The 21208-nt window shown below is 47.7% G+C and overlaps 1 protein-coding gene across 1 annotated transcript in view; it reads right to left on the bottom strand.

Moving 5' to 3' along the window:
• Nucleotides 1-316: 316 nt before the first annotated feature.
• LOC143997715 (fucolectin-like) overlaps nucleotides 317-21208 on the bottom strand; it is a 36944-nt gene continuing 16052 nt past the window's right edge. The window contains exon 4 of the mRNA XM_077493496.1: nucleotides 317-527. Within this exon, the coding sequence (XP_077349622.1) occupies nucleotides 347-527 (181 nt within the window). The 3' untranslated portion in view covers nucleotides 317-346. The remainder of the gene's footprint in view (nucleotides 528-21208) is intronic.

The raw sequence follows: 21208 nt of genomic DNA on the forward strand, positions 1-21208 counted from the left end.
CTGAAACTCTGAATAACAAACTATTCTAATTTTAGTTCTGAATAAATGAACCACACATGTCTAATACAAGGATATGAGAAATGGTAGAGGCATAGGTACACACACCACTGGATGGATTGGGGCATTTATTCAACCTTACCAACTATAAATTCTAGTGAAGTTGAACTGTATGACTTGAAATTTAGAAACCAAAAAACAGCCAGGCAGCCAAAGGTTTCCAAAAGAGAACACCAAGAGCAGACTCAATTTTGCCCAGGAAAGGTTTATTTTAAATTAGCACAGGAGTGTGAAAATAACCAAATTTGATGTTCTCCAAACATTTCGGGAGATAAATGTCCATTTGATGTCACCAGCAGACGTGGTTCTTCTGAATGACCTCCGCCACTTCCTCCCTTGCGTAAACCTCCAACTCACACAGTGTCAGGTATTCTGAGCGCCCAGTGATCACCACACTGACGTATCGACCCAACATCCCGCTGCAGCACAGAGAGATCTGAGGTTTGGAGACATCTGTGACCTTATTGCACCTGGAGAGAGAAAAGATTGGGAAATTATCATCACTTCCATGGGAGGAGTACATTTTTCAGAAAGTCTTGTCCCCATCTAAGCAGAGTGATAGATCCTCCTATGATTTAGCGTGTTAAATTAGTCCGTCATGTTACCACCAACATCCCCTATTTTACCAGTGTAGTTCCCTTCTGACAACCCAAAAGGCAGTATAGCGCTGCCAGAGGCCGGCCAACATTTCACCCCCAGGCGAGTCCATGGATTAAATTGGGGGGACAGAAAAGATATTGGGCACCAGTCATTTAAGAAAACTTTAAAGAAAATACAGTCAAGGAGGTGAGGGGTCCCAGATACTGTAGCAGATCTACAGACTCTAAATCAACTTACAGCTTCAGCGTCAGAAACCTTTAAGCTGACCTGGCAACACCATAAGAACATTCCCAAATTTCAGTGCGTCCTCCGAGTCATCGGGCCCTTCTGGAAAGACCAGCAGTCTTCCCGGCTCTCTCCAGCAAGGGAATGTCCCCTGGGTCTCCTTGGTACAGCTTCCTCTAGACCAGGCAAGGAGAGCTTTAGGAAAAAATAGAAAAGAAACTGCGCTAAGATCATGTCCCATGAAAAACTGTCCAGTATTCTGACGGACACCTCAACTAAATTCCGAAAGGTCTGGGAGCCATGGGCCCGATATGTTGGAGTTTCCCCTCATACCGGGAGTGCATGCTCACCCTTCCTCTGGTCCACATACTCAAAAATAGTCCCGACTGCCTGTCGTTCGGCAGCTATTTAATCCTCCCATTGTGCCTCCTCCTCCATCGGAAGACACTTCCCCTTCTCTTGGTCCCCCTTTCTTAATATCCTTTTTCTCTTCTCTCTGTCCTTTATACAATTTAGGATAATTTTTCTGGACAGTCTGTTCAACATAGAATAAGTGCAGGCCTGGTTCTCGTCAGGAGAGCTTCCATCCTACTGTTGCTTAGATGTTACCATTTGACCGTTTGGGGTCTCCTCCTCTTCTGACACAGTCAAATCCCTTTAGGGGTGTTAGAGAGAAGGGGAGCATCCCATCCCTCCAACCACTCTACTGGTTTTGTGACTGTTCAGGTCTTAAGAAGAATCTTTCCTAGTTACTCACAGCTCTGTACTGCTCGAGACTAGGTTGTTTTCACACCCATGTTTATGTTGACTGTTGATTATTGACTGTATTACTTGTGGCAGGAGGCCTACCCTCCTGCAATATGTACTATGTTGAGTCTGCATACATGTAAAGGCCTTTTCAAAAATAAAAAACAGAATGAAAGAAAGAAACTGTGCTACGGTATATAAATGTGTTCACACTGCAGATACAGCTAAGGGAAAAGGATTCTTATACAGACCTGTTGGAAGCTGCAACTTTGCTATAAAACATAATTAAAGTACCAAAATAGAATAAAAAATAAAAAAGTTGTGCTACACCAATGACACACCAATATCACAAATGTGTTTGTGACATTACCATTAATCAGAGCCATGCTAACCAACTCAAAAAGAGGCAGCACGCTTCTGATGTGCAAAAATTAAATATGCAAATAATGAATAATCAAACGCAAATATTAAACATGCATATACTAGTGATATTGACATTAAATGATTAGAGGCCCCTCACAAAATTGATGGAAGACAAATAAAAACTAAAAAGTTAACCCCTAAAACTACAAATGCGTGAATGTAAACATAAAAACCTACACCCGTGCAAACTATACACAATAACTTATATATCAGAGTCCATCAATAAAGAAAAAACAAATCCAATCTTCAACTGTAAAACATGTGCGATCCACCACCAGTGTGTGAAGGTTCACTTCTTACCAGAACTGTATGACCTCCCATTAGAGGGTCACAGAAGGCATGTGTTGATAATATATCTCCTGGGCCCTCAGATACTCCTACTGGTCTCTTTATTGCACACTTCCCAAACCATAGATGGTATACACAGCGCTCTTCATATCATCCCACATGAACCTAATCTCATTGGCATTATGAATAGCATGAAAGATAGATGCTCCAATAGTGTAAAAAACGTCCGATTTATTTAACAATAAAAACAGCAATTGCACTTACAAAGAAGAAGATATTAGAAGCCCAAAGTCCGGTGCACCGGCTGGCACACACACGGACACTCTTACTTCCTGGATCTCCAACCACATACGAGGTTATGTCAGCGGAGCTATTCATGCTATTCATAATGCCAACGAGATTAGGTTCATGCGGGATGATATTAAGAGCGCTGTGTATACCATCTATGGTTTGGGAAGTGTGCAATAAAGACCAGTAGGAGTATCTGAGGGCCCAGGAGATATATCAGCACATGCCTTCTGTGACCCTCTGTAACCGGGGGAGAGGTCATACAGTTTCGGCAAGGTAATCGCACACATTTTACAGTTGAAGATTGGCTTTGTTTTTCCATTGATGGACTGATATACAAGTTATTGTGTATAGTTTGCAGGGGTGTAGGTTTTTGTGTTTACATTCACGCATTTGTATTTATTTTTAGGGGTTAACTTTTAGTTTTATTAATTTGTCTTCCATCAATTTTGTGAGGACTCCTAATTATTTAATGTCAATATTATCACTAGTATATGCATGTCCTATTTAATATTTACATTTGATTATTCATTATTTGCATATTAATTTTGCACATCAGAAGCGCGCTGCCTCTGAGTTAGTGTGGTTCTGATCAAAGGAGAACGTTAGGACCACTTTAGCACCCAAACCAGGCTATTGGGCCTAACTGCAGTGCTCCATCTAGCAGCACCTCCTTAGGCTTAAGCCCAGGGAAAGAGCCTGGCCCGTCCCAATTTATATCCTCATCCAGAATGCACCAGTGGCCTAAACTTCCTATTGGATTGGCCGAGGGAAATATAAATATTTGTAACTTGGCATGAGATTTCACAAACAAAACTATGATCAGTGACATCTACTGGTGACAGTAAGAAATCGCAAGCCAACTTAAGCTTAGGGAAAAACCAGATGAGAAACTATACAATCAGTCTGAGCCAACTACAGCTCAGCCAAAAACTAAATTGGCATAGTAGCCCCCCCCATTTAAGACAAGAGGGTTTCACCAGTTCACCAGCTAGGGGACCAAATTACTTAAAATAGACTCTTGGTGGGAATAAATTACCTTTCCTACTTTTGAAAAAACCTTAGACTTTCTATAAATTTCAGACAGCACCTTGGAGAGAGTGCAGCTTCACCTCTTCACAGTAAACATTGTGTGACAACACCCCTTTTAAAAGCAGCTGCTTCCACCATGCCATCAGTTATTACCGAGAAGTCCTCAACATGCTGGAAGATCTAAGCAGAGAATTACCGAGCCCCATAATTATACTTTACATATGATAACCTAGGGAGGAAAGTAGGCTGCTGTCCTGAAAGGCTCGTAGAAATACCAGCACCGGTAAGTCTAAAAGTCTAATGCCACGCACACACGACCAGACTATGATGGACTAGGTCTGACAGAATGAATCCAGATATAACAATCGTGGGTGGGCTCCAGCGGAATTTTTCCCCAAATGTCAGACAGACCTAGAAGTAAAACAGGTTTCAAATCTTTCCGACGGACTCGAGTCCGGTCGAAAACCAACGCTAGGGCAGCTATTGGCTACTGGCTATGAACTTCCTTATTCTAGTCCAGTTTTTATTGGTATGATTTACGACCGTTGGACTTGTGTGTGGCCAAGTCCATTTGGAAAGTCAGTTGGAACTCCGCCGAAAGTCCGTCAAAAAGTCTGGTCGTGTGTACGCGGCATAAGGTTTTCTCCCTTCGCCTTTCAAGATAGCACCTTGGAGACAACTTCAGGGTGGGACCGCTGCCTGCAAATCCTTCCTACCAAAGGACTGGTCTGAGGCTGACAGCAGATCCAAACAGTAATGCCTTATAAAGGTGGAAAAACTGGACCACTTGACAGCCTTGCATATCTGCTCAGGTGATGCCATGGCCCTCTGCCTAAGCCGCCATTGCCTGTGTAGAATGAGGCAAGATTCCCTCTGGAGGTTTCAGATCTAAGGTAAGGCAAGCTTCTTTAACAGCTCGTTTCAGCCATCTTCCTAGGGTACTTTTGCAGGCTCTACTCCTTGTGACTCTTCCATCAAGAGTGAAGATGATTTCCCAATACTCCTCGTTATAGCTCTATATACCTTAGGAGGCACCTTCTAACATCCAGAGTGTGGAAAAATGTTTACTCGCCTTTAAATGCCTGTTGCTAGGGGGGTTCCTTGTAGTCTGACTTCAATGCCTGGGCTGGTGACATCACTTCCCCTCAAGCCGCACAGTCATCTGGGACCTGTCATGTGTCCCAGATGACCGTGCGGCGTATCACGGCACCCGGCGACGCTCGCGCATGCGCAGTGGGTGCCCAGCTTTGAAGCCACAGTTGGGTGCCCACAGTAAGAATGCTGGCGCCGCGAGTGGAGAACAAGGGGGGGGCTTCGTTCCCCCACATCGCTGGACCCTGGGACAGGTAAGTGTCTGATTATTAAAAGTCAGCCGCTGCAGTATTTGTAGCGGCTGACTTTTACATTTTTTTTTTTTTAGTTTAGGCGGCACCCCACTTTAAGTACCCTCTCTCGAATTACGCAGTAAGACAAACGCGCCCACTGATTGGTACCCAATGCGTCCAACCAGACTGCGTTCTAAAGCCTCCCACAGGTGTACAACCCCACCTATGACCAGGCAGAACTTCTATACAGCCCAGCCAAACTGATGCCAAACCACAATTTAGCACAATTAGTCTCAAACCGTACTATAGCTTTGAGCAAAAACTAAATTTAAATACATATAGTGTGTACTCGTTAGGAGTACCGGCGCTACATTAACGAAACAAAATGAAAACGAATTTCGGGAGTAACTAAATTTTTTCAGACGAAAAGGAAATTCAGAAACGAAATATTTCAGTGTATCAACTATTTAAAACACCCCATCCCGCCCAGAAGCTAAACGCATACACAAGTCGTGCTGCATATGAAAACTGTTCTAACTACAAATGTGAGGTATTGCCGCGATCGTTGGCGTGAGAGCAATAATCCTAGCACTGGACCTCCTCTAACTCTAAACTGGTAACCTGCAGAATTTTTAAATGTCGCCTATGGAGATTTTGAAGGGTAAAAGTTTGACGCCATTTCACGATCGGGCACAATTTTGAAGCACGACACGTTGGGTATCAATTTACTCGGTGTAAAATCTTTCACAATATAAAAAAAAATTTAATAATTTGTCAACTTTATGGTTGTCTTATTTTTTTACATCAAAAAAATTTCCACAAAAAAATTGCACTTGTAAGACCGCACTGTGCAAATACAGTGACAAAGTACTGCAACGACCGCCATTTTATTCTCTAGGGTGTAAAAAAAAAAAAAAGTTTGTGGGTTCCAAGTAATTTTCTAGCAAAGAAAAATGATTTTAACTTGTAAACAAGTGTCAAAGAGGAGGCTTGATCTGTAAGTGGATAATAGCAGCAGGAGCCATTGGCAGGGGTGTACCTACAGCATTTGGCACCCGGGGCGGATCCTATATCTTGCACCCCCCACCTTAAACTGTAAAAACCCCCCTGTGCCCCCTGCATCCTTCAATATTTTTGTTACCACTGTGTACCCCTTCTCCACAACTGCACCTCTGGACCCCACTACATAGGGCCTTGCACCTCTGGACCCCTTTACATTAAACAGCCCCCCCACAGCTCTGGACCCCCTGCATGTTACACAGACCTACAGTGCAGACGCCCCCCCCCCCCCCCAACAATACAGAGCCCCCTTGAGACCCATAATGTACCTCAGGATACACATGGAGAGCCTGAAGGCATGGGCTTTGCAGGGGGGTGTGAGCCGCACCCACGTGACACCTGTCGGCACAGTGACTCGGCGCAACTATCCCCTTCTCTCCGTGGTCACGGCTGATCAGTCTTGGCAGCGGCTGTCACAGCCGAGCAGAGGGCAGCCGCCTCCCCCTCCTGCATGCACAGCACTGTAGACGGAGGAGGGGGAGGCAGCTTCCCTCTGCTCAGCTGTGACAGACTGATCAGAGCCGCGACCACGGAGAGAAGGGGATAGTTGCGCCGAGTCACTGTGCCGACAGGTGTCACTTGGGTGCGGCTCACACCCCCCCCCCCCTGCAAAGCCACTGCCTCGGGCTCTCCGTGTGTGTATTCTGAGGTACATTATGGGTCTCAAGGGGGCTCTGTATTGTTGGGGGGGGGGGGTCTGTGCACTGCAAAGCCACTGCCTTGGGCTCTGTGTGGTCTGTCACTGCGCGGCTCACCCGCCGTCTCCTCTTCAGTTGTGGAGGGGGAGGGAGCTGGCCTGACACCACCCCAGTGTGGCACCCGGGGCGGCCCGCCCCCCCCAGTACACCACTGGCTTCCACTGCTGTCAATCAAATGCTGCGACACAGGAGCAGGGCCAAGTCCCGCAGTGGTGGGACTCAGCAGCGAGCCCACATGGGTGCCCCCCAAGGAAAGCAGCTTTTGGTGGGGGCACCAGATGAAGAGGGACTTGGAGCACCAGTGAGGATCGGGGCTGCTCTGTGCAAAACTAATGCAGAGCAGGCAAGTACTGTATAGGCATGCCACAGGGATTAAAGTGAAGGGAAATCTCCCTAGAGAGGGCAAAAAAATTGCCTTTAGACAGTGGTTAATCTCTGGGTTTATAATCAAATTCCTCAGGGTCACAATTTGTAACATGACACTTAAGGTTGTATAAACATTTTGTATGGCTGTTCATCCATTGAACCTGTACACAAATTTGTTCTGTGTGAGTGGTGCAAAAATCAAATCTCAGGCTGTACACTCTGCAGATCAAATGTGCAAACAGTAAAATACCACATCATGGCCACTAGATGGAGCTAAAGAGCACACTCCTTTCCTAGGCTAACGCCATCTAGTGACCTAATGTGGCGTTTTCCCCTTTTCACACATTCTCGATCTGCAGAAATTATACCGCAAAACGTTAAACTGCAACTTCACAAAATCAACGGGTGAAAACTCTTTATAAAATGCACCCTTTGTTTTGAACACATCTGATTTTCTGAAGCGATCTGTTTTCCGTATTCCTGTACTGTAGAATCTCATCAGCTTCCAAAATTAGAGCTTTTAGCCTTGGTTTAGACTGGCATGGCTTCAAAGTCATACAACTTCATCGGGGCTAGAATCTGACTTCAACAAAAGTCAATACAAGCTGCTCTGAAAAAGACCACCCCCCCCCCCCCCCGGTAGTGCAGGAACCTTTTGAGTCACACTGATTAGAACGGTTCCATGGAGCGCGACTTGTCAGGTGACCCTTAGGCTACATGAAAACTATTTTTATAGGAACTGTTTATCCAAATAGTCCAGTAAGAAAAGTCTAAGGAACCCTGCTGATGCCTCCAACCACCCCACTTCATTGGTGGTGTCAAAAGTGAAAAAATCTCATCTCATAAATGTATGCTGGCAATAGTAGTAAAAGGCCAGTCTGATCAACAGTAGTCAGATAATTAAGGTTCCATTCACACTGGTAGGACTCCAAAGTTGTACGACTTTGGGATGCAAATTTAGCTTTGTCCATTGATGAACAACAATTGCACGCTGGTCACATTTAACCACTTCCCGACCAGCGCACGACGATGTACGTCGACAGAATGGCACGGGCAGGCATATTGGCGTACATGTACGTCCAATATTCGTTGCCGCCGTGCCATCGGGAGCGCGCCGCCGCCGGCGCGCTCCTGCGCTGGTCGGGACCCCCGTGAGTCCGGTCGCGGGACCTGCGGACTCGATCGCCGCGGGCATCCCCGCGATCGTCTCACGGGGGGGCCAAATGGAGGAAATGTTGTATAAACAACATTTTTCCATTCTGCCTAGCAACTAGTGATGCTGATCTCTGCTCCATGTGATTGGAGCAGAGATCAGTGTACACTAAATGAAAGCCCAACCCCCCCACAGTTAGTAACACACCCCTAGGAACACTTAACCCCTACACTGCCACCCACTGGTTAACCCTTTCACTGCCAGTGTCATTTACACAGGAATCACTGCATTTATATAGCAGTGATTACTGTATAAATGATAATGGTCCCAAAAATGTGTCAAAAATGTCCGATGGGTCCCCCACAATGTCGCAGTCACAATAAAAATCGCAGATCGCCGCCATTACTAGTAAAAAAATAAATAAAAAATTAATAAAAATGCTATAAAACTATCCCTATTTTGTAAACGCTATAACTTTTGCGCAAACCAATCAATAATCGCTTATTGCGATTTTTTTTACCAAAAATATGTAGAAGAATACGTATCAGCCTAAACTGAGGGAAAATGACCAGTTACACTTACCGGTAACGTCTTTTCTAGGAAATCTTCCAGGACGGCACACCTGAGAGATGACTGGTCCACCTGACAGGAAACACAATCAACAACAACTTTAAAAGTCCCCCACCCCTCCCTCAGACCCTCAGTTATGGTAAAGAAAAACCCACACCGGTGTCAGAGGGAACATTCTGTGAGGAATGAATATACCACACCAATAAAACAAGGGTAGGGAAGTAGGCCTGCCGTCCTGGAAGATTTCCTAGAAAAGACATTACCGGTAAGTGTAACTGGTAATTTTCTCCAGTCATCTTCCAGGACGGCACACCTGAGAGGATAAGCAAGAAGTTCAGGCCTACCTTTAGGGCGGGACAACCGCTTGTAGGACCTTCCTGCCAAATGCCAAATCCTGAGGGGACAACAGCTCCACTCTGTAGTGCCTCAGAAAGGTTCTATGGCTCGTCCATTTTGCTGCTCTGCAGATCTGGTCGATTGAGGCGCCTGCCCTTTCTGCCCAGGAGGTCGCTAGGGATCTGGCTGAATGCGCCTTGAGGCGGGTTGGTACTGGTTTACCTGCCTGTCTATAAGCGATGGATATGGTTTGTCTAACCCATCTAGCTATCGTTGTTTTAGATGCTTGTAGACCCTTTCTCTTCCCTGAGAAGGTGATCAATAAATGACTGGATCTCCTAAAGTCTCTCACCCTTTCTAGATAGACTAGGAGACAGCGCCTGACATCTAGGAAATGGAATCTTTCCTCTTCCTTATTCTTAGGATTCTGGCAAAAAGACGGGAGAATAATCTCCTGTGTTCTATGAAATAATGAAGCTACCTTTGGTAAATAAAGAGGATCCTGAGTGAGGATTACCCTATCCTCTAGGATGCGCAAAAACGGCTCTTTAATCGACAGAGCCTGTATATCACCCACCCTTCTGGCCGTAGTGATAGCCAGGAGGAAGGCCAACTTAAATGATAAGAGTTTAACCGAAGTTTGAGTCACCGGCTCAAAAGGCCCCCTTGTTAGGGCATCTAATACCAGGGACAGGTCCCATGGAGGGCAACTGACCGACCTAACTGGAACTACCCTTTCCCTGGCCGACAAAAATCTTTTTATCAGCGGCTCCTGTCCTAGCTTCTTATCAAAAAACACGGACAGGGCTGCCACCTGGACCTTTAGGGTGCTAACTGCCAAACCCTGGTCCACCCCCTCCTGAAGAAAGTCTAGGATGGTAGGTATCATCTGGAGAGCCCCCTCCTTAGACTGTAACCAGTGGGAGAAAACTTTCCAGACCTTTGCATAAATTTTTCTGGTGACACCCTTCCTACTGAGGAGAAGAGTATCTATCACTCTTTCCGAACAGCCCCTGTCTCTGAGTATTTCCCTCTCAATAGCCATGCTGTCAGAGAGAGACGACCCGGGTCGGGGTGAAAGATTGGACCCCGACTGAGTAGGTCTCGTACCGGCAGACGCAGCGGGGGAGCTATCATGAGACTCTGAATGGTGGGAAACCAAACTCTCTTGGGCCACCAGGGTGCTATCAGTATCAGGTCTGACCTTGAGTAGGTTAATTTCTGTAGGACTCTGGGAAGGAGCACCAATGGGGGAAAGGCATAAGCCAGCCTGAAATCCCACACCTGTACCAGAGCGTCTATCTCTTCTGCTTCTTGATCCTTGTAAAGGGAGAAAAACCTGAGAACCTTCGCATTCTCCCGGGAAGCGAACAAATCTATTTCTGGCTTGCCAAAATGACTGCACACCAGGAAGAAGATTTCTTTGCTCAATCCCCATTCCCCTTGAAGGATGGGCTGTCTGCTTAGAAAGTCTGCTTGCAGATTGAGTGAGCCCTTTATATGAATCGCTGACAGTGAAAGGACCCTCTTTTCTGCTTTCACAAGGATCTGTAGTGCTAACCGTCTTAGTTTGTCCGATCTTGTCCCCCCTTGGTGGTTTAGGTATGCCACCGTGACCAGGTTGTCCGAGAGGACCTGAACCTCCCTGTCCTGTAGTTCCTCTCGGAAATAGTCTAGGGCTTTGCCTACTGCCAGAAGCTCCCTGAAATTGGAAGACTCCCTGGCTTGGCTGTGGTTCCAGGACCCCTGGGTATATCGGTCTCCCAGATGAGCCCCCCAACCCCAAGCGCTGGCGTCCGTGGTTAAGACCAAAGGGTTTACCTGAGACCAGGGGCGACCATTCAACAAATTCTGTGGGTCGAGCCACCACCGCAGAGAACGAGATACCTCCTCTGTGATGGGTACTCTGTTCTCTAATGTTTCTCTTCTTCCTCCCCATGAGGCAAGTAGGAAAGACTGAAGCTCCCGAGAATGGAGTTGTGCCCAGGTTACTGCCGGAATGCAGGCCGTCATGAGACCCAGCAGTCTCATATATCTCAGAGAGGCTTCTCTTTCGAGAAGGGTGACAACCGCATTCTGGACCTTCGTTACCTTCTCTGTTGGTAAGAATACCCTCTGTGCCTGCGAGTCTAACAGGTAACCTAGGTATAGTTTGGACTGAGATGGAGTCAGTGAGGACTTCTCCCGACTGACCATCCAGCCCAAGGTCTCCAGAGTTTCTAACACGATATCTCTGTTTATTACCGCTTGCCTCTGATCCACACTGTAGATCAGCAAGTCGTCCAGATAGGGTATTAAGCCTATCCCCTGCAGATGTAGATATGCTACAACTTCGGCTAACACCTTTGTGAATATCCTTGGACTTGCCGCCAGCCCAAAGGGAAGAGCCCTGAACTGCCAGTGTTGCACCCTCTGCTGTATGCAAACTGCGAAGCGTAGGTACTTCTGGTGTTCGGGGGCAATGGGTACGTGTAGATAAGCGTCTTTTAGGTCCAGGGTGACCATAAAGACTCCTCTCTGCAGATGTTTTCTTACTGAGTAAATACTCTCCATCCTGAACTTTTTGTGAAGTAGGTAACGGTTGAGTCTTCTCAAATTTATTATCAACCGAAATTTTCCTGAGGGTTTTGGAACCACAAATACATGTGAGTAAAAACCCTGGGTGAGCTGATTGGTTGGTACTGGAGCAATAACCCCTTGCTCTGCTAGCTCCCTTAGTGCTTGTAAGGCCCTACATTCTCACGACCTGGGCGGTCTCCTTGCCTGCGAGCTTGATGATACATCGATCGCAGAAAGGTTTGGTGTGGTCTTGTGCTAACTTAGAGTTACAGTAACCACAACGCCTGGACTTTGAAGTAGCCTTTCCCTTAGACCTAGCAGCTGACCCCTGGGCAGAGCTTTCGGTCCCTGGGAATAGTCAAAAACAAAAATAGACAATTTAGCTACACATGTCCTAAAAGGGGCACAGGAGCTCTTCCCCAGAGAACCCTGCCCCTAAATAAAGTTGGATCACTCACCCCCAGTGGCGACCTCAACGGTTGTCTGCTCAGACGGACCTTCCTCTTCCATAGCGATTTGCTGCCCTGCAGGATCGCTGGATCAGGTATAGTCTTGAGCTTCCCCTTGTCTTCTTTATCTGTGCTGCGGAAAAACGTTTTGCCGGCCGAAGAGACTGGGTGCATACATTACACCCGCTCTGTTTAAAAAACGCGCCGATCGGCGCCATTTTTAAGGAGGTCCGTCGTCCGGAAATGACGTACGGCCTCTTCCGGTCCTGCGCTCTGAGGCTGGAACGCACGCCAGTGCGTCCAGCCGCCCCGGCTTCCGGAAGTCGATACCCGGAAGTGACGTCCTTGGACTTCCGGACATGCGCTGTGGTGCTGGAACGCACGCCACTCGCGTTCAGCACTACAGGAAACAGCAGCTCACCCCACTCCACCAACGAAATGGTTGAAGGTAGGAAAAAGACAAGACATGACAAAAGGGGAAATAGCACTACTGGGACAACTCCCCTGTCCCACGAGGCTCTTACAGGGCTCCCTAAGGAGGCCTTGAGTGAGGGTGACCCCCCAGGTTTTCCCTGGGGGTACAAGGGAGCACCACAGACCCTGTCTGCTAGGTCCCAGGAAAAAAGCCTCACCAGGAAAAAAAAACGGGGTCCCAGACCCCATAATGAAAAGATTAAAAAGGAAACTTGGTTTCGCTGCCATCCTGTGGGAAACACAATCAAGAACTGGAGGGTCTGAGGGAGGGGTGGGGACTTTTAAAGTTGTTGTTGATTGTGTTTCCTGTCAGGTGGACCAGTCATCTCTCAGGTGTGCCGTCCTGGAAGATGACTGGAGAAAAAAAAATGTTTTTTTATATATTTTTGGGGGATTATTATTACAAAAAGTAAAAAATAATGCGTTTTTTTCAAAATTATCGCTCTATTTTTGTTTATAGCGCAAAAAATAAAAACCGCAGGGGTGATCAAATACCACCAAAAGAAAGCTCTATTTGTGGGAAAAAAAGGACGTTAATTTTGTTAATTGTCAGTTAAAGCGACGCAGTGCCGAATCGCAAAAAGTGGTCTGGTCTTTGACCAGCAAATTGGTCCGGTCTGAAAGTGGTTAAAACATTCAGGTGCAGCTTTCATGTGACTTTTGAGGTCAACATTGAAGTCTATGGCCCTCAAGTGGCATCAAAGTTGCATGCATTTTTAGGTTTTTCAGGTATTTACCAAAACATGCAAGCTATAGTTCTATAATGAATATGGTCTGAAAGTGCACACTCCGGTTTAATTTGAGGGTATGTACATCAAAATCTGAAGACTGGCTTATGAATTACAGCTCGAAAATAGCCATCCCCTTTTTTCAAGGGACCAATAATTGGGCAATTGAATGAAAAGCAGTTTCATGGCCAGGTGTGGGCTACTCCTTCGTTATTTCTTTATCAATTAAGCAGGTGTAGCGGCGTCACTTTGTGCAAATTTAGTTTTTTCCTCAGAACAGTAAAGGGGTTCTGAGGGTTGATTGTGCAGGTTTTACGTTGGCCTCAGTTTGGCCGGGCTGTGTTGGGGTTCTGCCTCATCATGTGTACAGTTAGGTGCACATGGCAGGACCAGAACCAGGCCTGGTTGGACGCTTTGGGTATCAGCGTTCCTCTGAGCCAATCAGTGGGTGAGTCTGGCCCCGCTGAGGAGTCTGGGAAGGGGTACTTAAGAGACTGAAGTCACGTGTTCGGGGTTAGTTAGGCCAGAGCGGCCTGTTCCTGAAGCTGGACTGGGGTAGCCCAGCAAGAGGTCCCAGTCACGGGGGCGTAGGCCCCTCCGCAACATGGTCAGTTTGACTAGCCCCATTAGACCCACATGGGTCTGGGGCAAGGATCCATCTGTTCCCCAGTCTCGGGATTCAAGACGTCCAGGTGTGCTCAACTTGGAGGGGCACCGCAGCCCGTGTAAGCGATCAGGGGAGGACTCTTTGGAGGAGGGCCAACAAGCTGGCATCCCAAGAAGTGCCTGGTTGCTGGGTTGTCAAGGACACCAACGGATCCACGTTTTTCCAGTACTGCCAAGGAGACAGAACATTCCAGGTACTGAGGAAAGGTTCCTGTTCACTTTTGGTTGCAAATTTGTTCAAGGTTAGAGACTTTGCAAGTTATGGATTAAAATGCTGACTGCCATAATCTCTGGCTAGAGATTTGTTCAGCTTTGAAACGCCCACCTGCGAGTGGCTACTCTCTGGGTTGTATTAGAGACTTTCTAGTGATTAGCAGTTCAAGGTGCCCGAGTTTCTTCACCCTTGCCCTCTGTCCCCATACGAGACTGTTTGTTGGATGTTACCCCTGCAAATAAAAACCTTTCTAAAGGACTTTTATGGTGTCAGTGTCCTAGGTTGTTGGGTACTAACCCTGGGAACCCCTAGGCATGGAACAAGCCAAACGGAGGTAACCGGTAATCCCAAAAGTCAAGGCCGCCCTATTGAGGGTTATGGCTGCTAAACAGGTAAAAGGTCTGGAGTTGATTTTAAGTGTGGCATTTGGAATCTATTGCTGTGAACCTACATCATGCTTTTCCCAAGGAGCTGTCCATGCAAGTGAAACAGGCCATTGTAATGCTTAAAAACTAAACAAATCCATCAGAGAGATAGTAACAACATTAGGAGTGGCAAAGGCAACAGTTTGGTACATTCTGAGGAAAGAAGAGCACACTGGTGAGCTCAGCAATAGTGATGGCCGAACGGTTCGCCCGGCGGTCGTTTCGCGGCGAATTTCCGACTTTCGCCGTCCGCGGGTTCGAACGCCTTTTTCCGTCGTTCGCCCCGGCGGACTTACGTGTTTAATGTATACAAGAACTTTAACCTTTCGTGACACGTTTATCATGTGTTACAGGACAACCAATTGAGACATGACAGCTCATGGACACTTGGACATTCCCCCTAACCTATAAATACACCCGATCCGGTGGCCATTTTACATTCTTTCTTCTGTCACTGTAGGGAAAGGATCCTGTGTGGAGTAGGGACAGAGAAAACGCTAGCTATTTGGTACACAAAAGTTCTTTTCAGGACTGGTATAGGTGTTAGGTCAGCAGCCTGAGTTTCTTTTGTCAGTTTAGATAAAGGGACAGAGCGCTGTATGCTGCTATTTTAGGGACAGCTCAGCCAGATTAGTCTTTCTTCATCATCATCATCATCATCATCATTAGCTGTTACTATCAGGTCCACAAAAGAGCTGTTCCAGCTAATCGTTCCAGCCTACTCTTTTTTGCCAATTTGTATAGGGACAGGCAGGAAGCAGTGTGTCAGGCAGTGAGGATAATTTTAAAGACTTGCTGTTACTATTAGTTCCACAAAGGTTCTTTTCAGGACTGGTATCAGTGGTACGGTAATAGGCTTGTACACGTATAATATTCTTTCTTCCAAATATAGAAAGAATATTATACTTGACTGCTGCCCTTCTGCTGCAGTCTGCTAATCATTCACAACTCACTTGTTCCACAAAGCTCTTTATCAGGACTGGTAACTTGGTCTGTCTAGGGTGCTACGGTACATAGGCTTGGGTGCGGTACAGTCTGCTGTTCTGTAAGGACCGCTATCGGTCCACAATACATAGGGTTGCCGTGCACTACTGCTGACCGCTGCCCTATACTGCAGCAGTCCTTCATTGGTATAGGGACTGACGTACAGTCTGCTAATCACTAACACACAACCTGCTTGGTCCACAAAAGTTCTTATAAGGACTGGTAACTTGGTATAGGGTGCTACGGTACATAGGCCTGAGTGCGTTACAGTCTGCTGTTCTGTAAGGACCGCTATCGGTCCACAATACATAGGGTTGCCGTGCACTACTGCTGACCGCTGCCCTATACTGCAGCAGTCCTTCAGCGGTATAGGGACTGACGCACAGTCTGCTAAACACTAACACACAACCTGCTTGGTCCACAAAAGTTTTTATAAGGACTGGTAACTTGGTATAGGGTGCTACGGTACATAGGCCTGAGTGCAGTACAGTCTGCTGTTCTGTAAGGACCGCTATCGGTCCACAATACATAGGGTTGCCGTGCACTACTGCTGACCGCTGCCCTATACTGCAGCAGTCCTTCATTGGTATAGGGACTGACGTACAGTCTGCTAATCACTAACACACAACCTGCTTGGTCCACAAAAGTTCTTATAAGGACTGGTAACTTGGTATAGGGTGCTACGGTACATAGGCCTGAGTGCGTTACAGTCTGCTGTTCTGTAAGGACCGCTATCGGTCCACAATACATAGGGTTGCCGTGCACTACTGCTGACCGCTGCCCTATACTGCAGCAGTCCTTCATTGGTATAGGGACTGACGTACAGTCTGCTAATCACTAACACACAACCTGCTTGTTCCACAAAAGTTCTTATAAGGACTGGTAACTTGGTATAGGGTGCTACGGTACATAGGCTTGAGTGCGGTACAGTCTGCTGTTCTGTAAGGACCGCTATCGGTCCACAATAGATAGGGTTGACGTGCACCACTGCTGACCGCTGCCCTATACTGCAGCAGTCCTTCAGCGGTATAGGGACTGACGTACAGTCTGCTAAACACTAATACACAACCTGCTTGGTCCACAAAAGTTCTTATAAGGACTGGTAACTTGGTATAGGGTGCTACGGTACATAGGCTTGAGTGCGGTACAGTCTGCTGTTCTGTAAGGACCGCTATCGGTCCACAATAGATAGGGTTGACGTGCACCACTGCTGACCGCTGCCCTATACTGCAGCAGTCCTTCAGCGGTATAGGGACTGACGCACAGTCTGCTAAACACTAACACACAACCTGCTTGGTCCACAAAAGTTTTTATAAGGACTGGTAACTTGGTATAGGGTGCTACGGTACATAGGCCTGAGTGCGTTACAGTCTGCTGTTCTGTAAGGACCGCTATCGGTCCACAATACATAGGGTTGCCGTGCACTACTGCTGACCGCTGCCCTATACTGCAGCAGTCCTTCATTGGTATAGGGACTGACGTACAGTCTGCTAATCACTAACACACAACCTGCTTGGTCCACAAAAGTTCTTATAAGGACTGGTAACTTGGTATAGGGTGCTACGGTACATAGGCCTGAGTGCGTTACAGTCTGCTGTTCTGTAAGGACCGCTATCGGTCCACAATACATAGGGTTGCCGTGCACTACTGCTGACCGCTGCCCTATACTGCAGCAGTCCTTCAGCGGTATAGGGACTGACGCACAGTCTGCTAAACACTAACACACAACCTGCTTGGTCCACAAAAGTTCTTATAAGGACTGGTAACTTGGTATAGGGTGCTACGGTACATAGGCCTGAGTGCAGTACAGTCTGCTGTTCTGTAAGGACCGCTATCGGTCCACAATACATAGGGTTGCCGTGCACTACTGCTGACCGCTGCCCTATACTGCAGCAGTCCTTCATTGGTATAGGGACTGACGTACAGTCTGCTAATCACTAACACACAACCTGCTTGTTCCACAAAAGTTCTTATAAGGACTGGTAACTTGGTATAGGGTGCTACGGTACATAGGCTTGAGTGCGGTACAGTCTGCTGTTCTGTAAGGACCGCTATCGGTCCACAATAGATAGGGTTGACGTGCACCACTGCTGACCGCTGCCCTATACTGCAGCAGTCCTTCAGCGGTATAGGGACTGACGTACAGTCTGCTAAACACTAATACACAACCTGCTTGGTCCACAAAAGTTCTTATAAGGACTGGTAACTTGGTATAGGGTGCTACGGTACATAGGCTTGAGTGCGGTACAGTCTGCTGTTCTGTAAGGACCGCTATCGGTCCACAATAGATAGGGTTGACGTGCACCACTGCTGACCGCTGCCCTATACTGCAGCAGTCCTTCAGCGGTATAGGGACTGACGCACAGTCTGCTAAACACTAACACACAACCTGCTTGGTCCACAAAAGTTTTTATAAGGACTGGTAACTTGGTATAGGGTGCTACGGTACATAGGCCTGAGTGCGTTACAGTCTGCTGTTCTGTAAGGACCGCTATCGGTCCACAATACATAGGGTTGCCGTGCACTACTGCTGACCGCTGCCCTATACTGCAGCAGTCCTTCATTGGTATAGGGACTGACGTACAGTCTGCTAATCACTAACACACAACCTGCTTGGTCCACAAAAGTTCTTATAAGGACTGGTAACTTGGTATAGGGTGCTACGGTACATAGGCCTGAGTGCGTTACAGTCTGCTGTTCTGTAAGGACCGCTATCGGTCCACAATACATAGGGTTGCCGTGCACTACTGCTGACCGCTGCCCTATACTGCAGCAGTCCTTCAGCGGTATAGGGACTGACGCACAGTCTGCTAAACACTAACACACAACCTGCTTGGTCCACAAAAGTTCTTATAAGGACTGGTAACTTGGTATAGGGTGCTACGGTACATAGGCCTGAGTGCAGTACAGTCTGCTGTTCTGTAAGGACCGCTATCGGTCCACAATACATAGGGTTGCCGTGCACTACTGCTGACCGCTGCCCTATACTGCAGCAGTCCTTCATTGGTATAGGGACTGACGTACAGTCTGCTAATCACTAACACACAACCTGCTTGTTCCACAAAAGTTCTTATAAGGACTGGTAACTTGGTATAGGGTGCTACGGTACATAGGCTTGAGTGCGGTACAGTCTGCTGTTCTGTAAGGACCGCTATCGGTCCACAATAGATAGGGTTGACGTGCACCACTGCTGACCGCTGCCCTATACTGCAGCAGTCCTTCAGCGGTATAGGGACTGACGTACAGTCTGCTAAACACTAATACACAACCTGCTTGGTCCACAAAAGTTCTTATAAGGACTGGTAACTTGGTATAGGGTGCTACGGTACATAGGCTTGAGTGCGGTACAGTCTGCTGTTCTGTAAGGACCGCTATCGGTCCACAATAGATAGGGTTGACGTGCACCACTGCTGACCGCTGCCCTATACTGCAGCAGTCCTTCAGCGGTATAGGGACTGACGTACAGTCTGCTAAACACTAATACACAACCTGCTTGGTCCACAAAAGTTCTTATAAGGACTGGTAACTTGGTATAGGGTGCTACGGTACATAGGCTTGAGTGCGGTACAGTCTGCTGTTCTGTAAGGACCGCTATAGGTCCACAATAGATAGGGTTGACGTGCACCACTGCTGACCGCTCACCTATACTGCAGCAGTCCTTCAGCGGTATAGGGACTAAGAGTTTTGTCACAGGGTCATTTAAAAAATGACATGCAGAGGAAGAGGCAGGCCCTTCCGCAGGGGTGGTAGGGGTAGGGCAGGAGCAACAGGCTTGAGCCAAAGTGGGAAGTTGCAGAAGGTGCGTTCAATTACTTTAAAGGATGCACCAGACTTGGTTGAGTGGCTCGCTCAGCCTTACTCTTCTGCACCCTCCTCATCCTCTCGATCTGCACCCTCTTCTTCACTCTCTGCTATGTGCACCCCCAAAGACACTACCACCAACAACACGACCACCACCACCACCACCACATACCTTCCGCTTGAGTCACTGGAATTATTTTCCGATCCATATCAAGAGGACATTTCTGATGCGCAGCCACTCTTGGTATTGGATCAGGAAGAGGAGGTAGCAACAAGCGCTACTCAGCAGTCTGACGCCAGTACCCAGATCAGCCCAAGGAGGAGGTTGGTCCCCGGTGTTGCTGCCTACTCTACTTATAGCGGTGGGGAAGGTGACGTTGATGATGACGTGTCTAGTGATGTCACGTGGGTGCCCACAAGAGAGGAAGAGGAGGGGAGTTCAGAGGGAGATATGGACCAGCAGATAGGGAGGAGAAGCAGCAATGACTTACATTGCACAGCAGGGACAAAGCAGACTGCAAATGTATCAGGAGCGAGTCATCGACCATGTACGGTCACATCTGGCGCTCCCAGGACACCGGCACATGGCTCCGCAGTGTGGGCTTTTTTTAACGTGTCCGCTGCTGACAATAGCGTTGCCATCTGCAATCTTTGCAGTCAACGCGTTAGTCGCGGTAAGCCCAATACTCACCTAGGGACGACCGCCTTAAGAAGGCACATGAGCAGCCATCACCGAGCCCAGTGGGAGCAACGGAACACACAAAGCCACACTGCAGGCTCTCACCGTCCAGCCTCGTCTTCTACTTCTCCTTCTCCTCTCTCCTCACAATTGTCCTCCACTCCACCTTCCATCACGCCAAGCTCACATTTTTCTGCAAAAAGGCAGGCTTCCGTGGGCCTAATGTTTGAGCGTAAAAAAATGATGACGCCGGATAACCCTCTTGCCCAACGGTTGGCGGCTGGCTTGTCAGAACTCATAGCCCGCCAACTACTGCCATATAAACTGGTGGACTCGGAGGCCTTTCGCAAATTTGTGGCCATTGGAACACCACAATGGAAGGTCCCAGGAAGGAAGTATTTCTCAGAGAAGGGCATCCCAGAGCTATATGGCCATGTTCAGCGGCAAGTGAATGTATCTCTGGCACACAGTGTCGGTGCCAAGATACATCTGACCACAGACACGTGGTCTAGCAAACACGGGCAGGGAAGGTATATCAGTTTTACTGCCCACTGGGTGAACCTTCTGACGGCCGTCAAGCATGTAACCCGTGGCACCCGTGTAGATTTGGTTTTACCGCCACGGATTGCATGCAGGCCTGACTCTTCTTCTCCTCCTCCTACTCCATCCTCCTCCCTCTCCTCCTCAGCTGCCTCCTCCTTTTCCGCTGCTAGCGTCTCTTCCACTGCACCGCCCAAGCTCCCCAGAACCTATTCCACATGCCAGGTGAGACGTTGCCATGCCGTGCTGCGTCTGTTGTGCCTGGAAGCAAAGAGCCACACTGGCCCGGCACTCCTTTCAGCTTTGCGTTCACAGGCAGATGAGTGGCTAACACCGCTCAATTTGACAGTTGGTAAAGTGGTGTGTGACAACGGTGCCAATCTGCTTAGCGCATTGAAACAGGGCAAAATCACGCACGTGCCGTGCATGGCACACGTCTTAAACTTGGTCGTGCAGCGATTCCTTGTCAAATACCCTGGGGTCCAGGACATCTTGCGGCAGGCAAGGAAAATCTCGGCCCAT

Source organism: Lithobates pipiens, unplaced genomic scaffold, assembly GCF_037356315.1.
Source record: "Lithobates pipiens isolate NorthernLeopardFrog02 unplaced genomic scaffold, aLitPip1_a1.2 Scaffold_19, whole genome shotgun sequence".
NCBI lineage: Eukaryota > Metazoa > Chordata > Amphibia > Anura > Ranidae > Lithobates > Lithobates pipiens.